This window comes from Macrobrachium nipponense, chromosome 2, assembly GCF_015104395.2.
Source record: "Macrobrachium nipponense isolate FS-2020 chromosome 2, ASM1510439v2, whole genome shotgun sequence".
Lineage (NCBI taxonomy): Eukaryota > Metazoa > Arthropoda > Malacostraca > Decapoda > Palaemonidae > Macrobrachium > Macrobrachium nipponense.
The window spans coordinates 62,460,011-62,463,519 of NC_087201.1; the positions used below are offsets into that span (position 1 = coordinate 62,460,011).

General features: G+C 37.4%; 1 protein-coding gene across 1 annotated transcript; it reads left to right on the forward strand.

Moving 5' to 3' along the window:
• The first annotated feature begins 1,575 nt into the window (after positions 1-1,575).
• LOC135221195 (KRAB-A domain-containing protein 2-like) lies at positions 1,576-2,460 on the forward strand. The gene is made up of 2 exons (XM_064259018.1): positions 1,576-1,734; positions 2,008-2,460. The coding sequence occupies exons 1-2, from the start codon at positions 1,576-1,578 to the stop codon at positions 2,458-2,460; spliced, it is 612 nt and encodes a 203-aa protein (XP_064115088.1).
• Positions 2,461-3,509: the final 1,049 nt, after the last annotated feature.

A 3,509-nucleotide genomic window follows, 5' to 3' on the forward strand; every position in this document is an offset into this window, starting at 1 on the left:
AAATTTTGTCAGCATTATCAATAACCTAAACCCGATAGTTTTAATTTTTATAGAGTAAAAATGATCTAGCTGACGCCATGGCCAATGATTACGAGCCAAGAGTCGAAAAACATTCATTACGTAAGCAAGGTAAACACACCTTTTGACCAAATGTTGCCCCGCCCATCCATCAGACAGAAACTCCATCGGCTCTGAAACCCAAAGACTTTATGAGTGGCGGAACGATACATAGATGCGGGTGGGGTATCAGTGCTAGCGTAGTAATACTACTGTAGCAGTAGTGCCGCAACAGTATAGCAGTAATATACATGAATTAAACGTTTAGGCCAACTGCTGGGATCCTTGAGGATCATTTAGCACTTCTTACAACTACTCGAGAAATTTGTTTTTATAGACAGATGTTAAATTTTCTAATCCAACAGTGCCCATGGTAGGCTTCAGTGTAATCCTGAATTATAACGAGGCGAAAGTGGGTGGAGCCTCATGAAGTCATCATTCTGACGATTATTGGTGAAGGTTTAAAGCCAATATACGGTACCGGCTATTTTTTTTCAGTAAATAGGTAGATAGCCAATAAATAAAAATTGCTTGACATTGGATATAGCAGTTATCAAATCAAGCTTGTCTACTATGTTTTTGAAAATTACCAACTATTCCATACATCTTTTCAATCTGATTGTGACCTATAAAGTAGACTGTAATTTCTTAGGAAACCTATTTTGGGAGTTAGACTAATAATCGAAGTGTTTTTGTATTTATTAACATATTTTGTTGGTTTGTTCAATATGACAATTATCAGTGGAGAGGTTCCAGAGTTCATAAAGGTGTAATGCTTTGCTTGTATTTAAATTTGTATGTCATTGTTGCCAGAGGTTTAGCCTTCGTTACGTATAGCCAATCATCCATCGAGAAAGAGGGAAGAAATGCTGTCATAAGTTACGTAACGAGTGCGTTCGAAACCTTTTTTCTGAGTAAGTTGGCCCGTCTTCAAAAAAGGTCACTTTTACATTATAAGTACCAAATTTATTCAACCTACGTAATGCAGAATACAGTCAAAATTTATGTGTAGATATAATATGTATTCTGAATAAGCGTTATATTTATGAAATGCATAGATAAAAAGTTATTGCGAAAAAACCGTGTTACAGAAGCCCTGAATCTCATAGTAGGTTCGGCCAACGACGGAAATATTCGTGCTCCTCTCATCACTTATTTGTTGCAAGTATATATTGTACACTGAAAAGCTTCACAATGGAAAGTAAGAAAAGTCTTTTCCAAACAAAACTTCAACAGTCTGAAGAAAACAAAGCTACAAATAGTTCAAGTTTATTTCCCCGGGAAGAATACGAATGAGTAATTAGTCGCCTGAATGAACTTAAACAATCTAATCCTACGAAGACTAAGCAGGATTATCGTTTGTTACAAAAATATGAAATACTGGCGGTCACAATTGAGGGCACCACCGTGCAAAAGTTGCAGAAGAAAGGAACTCAGCTGCGATTCGTTTGTGCTGAAGATGTGTTTGATGTACTTCTAGCTATTCATCGCATAATTGGCCACGGAGGAAGAACTAGTATGTGTAAGGCAACCAAAGAAAAATATGCAAACATTTCACGTGATCAGATAACGCTGTTCTTGCAGTATTGTGAGGAATGTCAGCTAAAGAAAAGTACTGTGCGGAAGTGTGTGGTTGTCAAGCCAATCGTCTGGAACAGCATGAATTCTCGAGCTCAGGTTAGTAACGAAACAAACAAACATTATTATTCACTGAGTTATTGTAGGCATTTCCTAGCCTTCCAATCTAACCTTAATGTAATAAATTATATGCATGACCCTACTACTACTACTACTAACTACTCTACTACCACACTACTACTACTAATAACCTAATAATAATAATAATAATATAATAATAATAATATGAATAATAATAATTCTGCTGACAATAATAATTATGATGATGTATTTGCATTACTTATAATTTTGTCTTGTACTTTGTCTTTGCAGGTTGACTTGATTGATATGCAGAGTCAACCAGATGGGAAGTACCGTTTCATTTTCAATTACCAGGATCACTTGACCAAGATGGTATGCCTTCGAGCCCTACAGACTAAGACTGCCGAGGAGGTAACTTTTCACCTGGTTGACATTTTCTGTGATAAAGGAGCCCCTCATATTCTTCAATCTGACAATGGGAGAGAATTTTCAAATAAGGTAATCAAGGAAGTTCTGGCTATGTGGCCAGAATGTAAGCTAGTTCATGGGAAACCAAGATATTCTCAATCACAGGGTTCCGTGGAACGAGCAAACAGAGATGTTGAAGCAATACTCGCTTGCTGGATGAAAGACAACAACACTACACAATGGTCAAATGGACTGCGCTTTGTTCAGTGGCAGAAAAACACGCGCTTCCATTCTGGAATTGGCAGGACACCTTATGAAGCCATGTACGAAGAATAGGCTCATCTTGGTATTTCTGCTGTCAACATACCAGAAGCAATCAGGACGGCATGGAGACAGAGGAGCAGCTTGCAGAAGCACTTTGTTTAGTCAATGAAGAAGATCAAAATGTAGAACAGGGGAGAAGTGCTGAAAGTTGTGCCATAAATTGCAACTCGTGTGGTCAAAACATTCCATGTCATCCTTCTGGTCAGTGCTGTTCAACTGTAAATGACAATGTTGATGATCCTGTGCTCTGCTGCCTATGCAATAGAAATCGTAGCATTCAGGCTGAACGAAGGGAATCGAAAATACAACAAGAGAAGCAAGCTAATAAAATGAAGGATAAATCAGTACAGCGTTTCAAGCCAGCCCTTGCAGGGGACACTGTCATGGTTCCTATTCCACTTGTTGACCGTGGACGAGCGGAGTTTGCGAATGCAAAGGCAATTATAAATGAGACAATGGATGGCGGAACTTACAAACTAGGGACAAAACATGGTTTACTTAAACAGGTGTACAGTCGGAATCAGTTCACTTTATGTGCTGAAAAATTTATGTCACTCGAAGAGGTAATAAAGGATCGCGAAGTCAGTCTGCGAGAGGTAGCTATTGCAGACTCGATGGGACATGGCCAGGGGATCAGTAAGTGTAGCTGCACCCAGTCATGTCGGAGCAGACGCTGTAAATGCTTCAAAAACGAAGTATTGTGCAACAGCAGATGTAAATGCAGCAACTCTTGTTCAAACAAGTCAGATAATGCTAATTTTGATAATTGTTGAAATAATTTTCAAGTTCAGTTTTAGTTCTTTCAATATTCTAATATACTTGTAATGTGTAATGTAAGTTTTTAATGTTGAATAAATGACCAGCAGCTATTGGGGTAACTTTACAAAATGACCAACGATACTAATAGTCATTTTGCAAAATGACCAAACTTCTGGTCATTTTTCAATATTTTAATATACTTGTAATGTGTAATGTAAGTTTTTAATGTTGAATAAAAAAAACACACACACCTTTATTAATACTTAGACTTTTCCTAATCAATTTTAAGTTACTATTTGTTT

What these genes read in the sequence shown, in the direction of transcription:
- LOC135221195 (XM_064259018.1), top strand. Translation starts at nt 1,576, where the DNA reads ATGTGTAAGGCAACCAAAGAAAAATATGCAAACATTTCACGTGATCAG. An exon ending in GCATGAATTCTCGAGCTCAG is followed by an intron (nt 1,735 to 2,007) that starts GTTAGTAACGAA and finishes TTGTCTTTGCAG; the next exon opens with GTTGACTTGATTGATATGCA.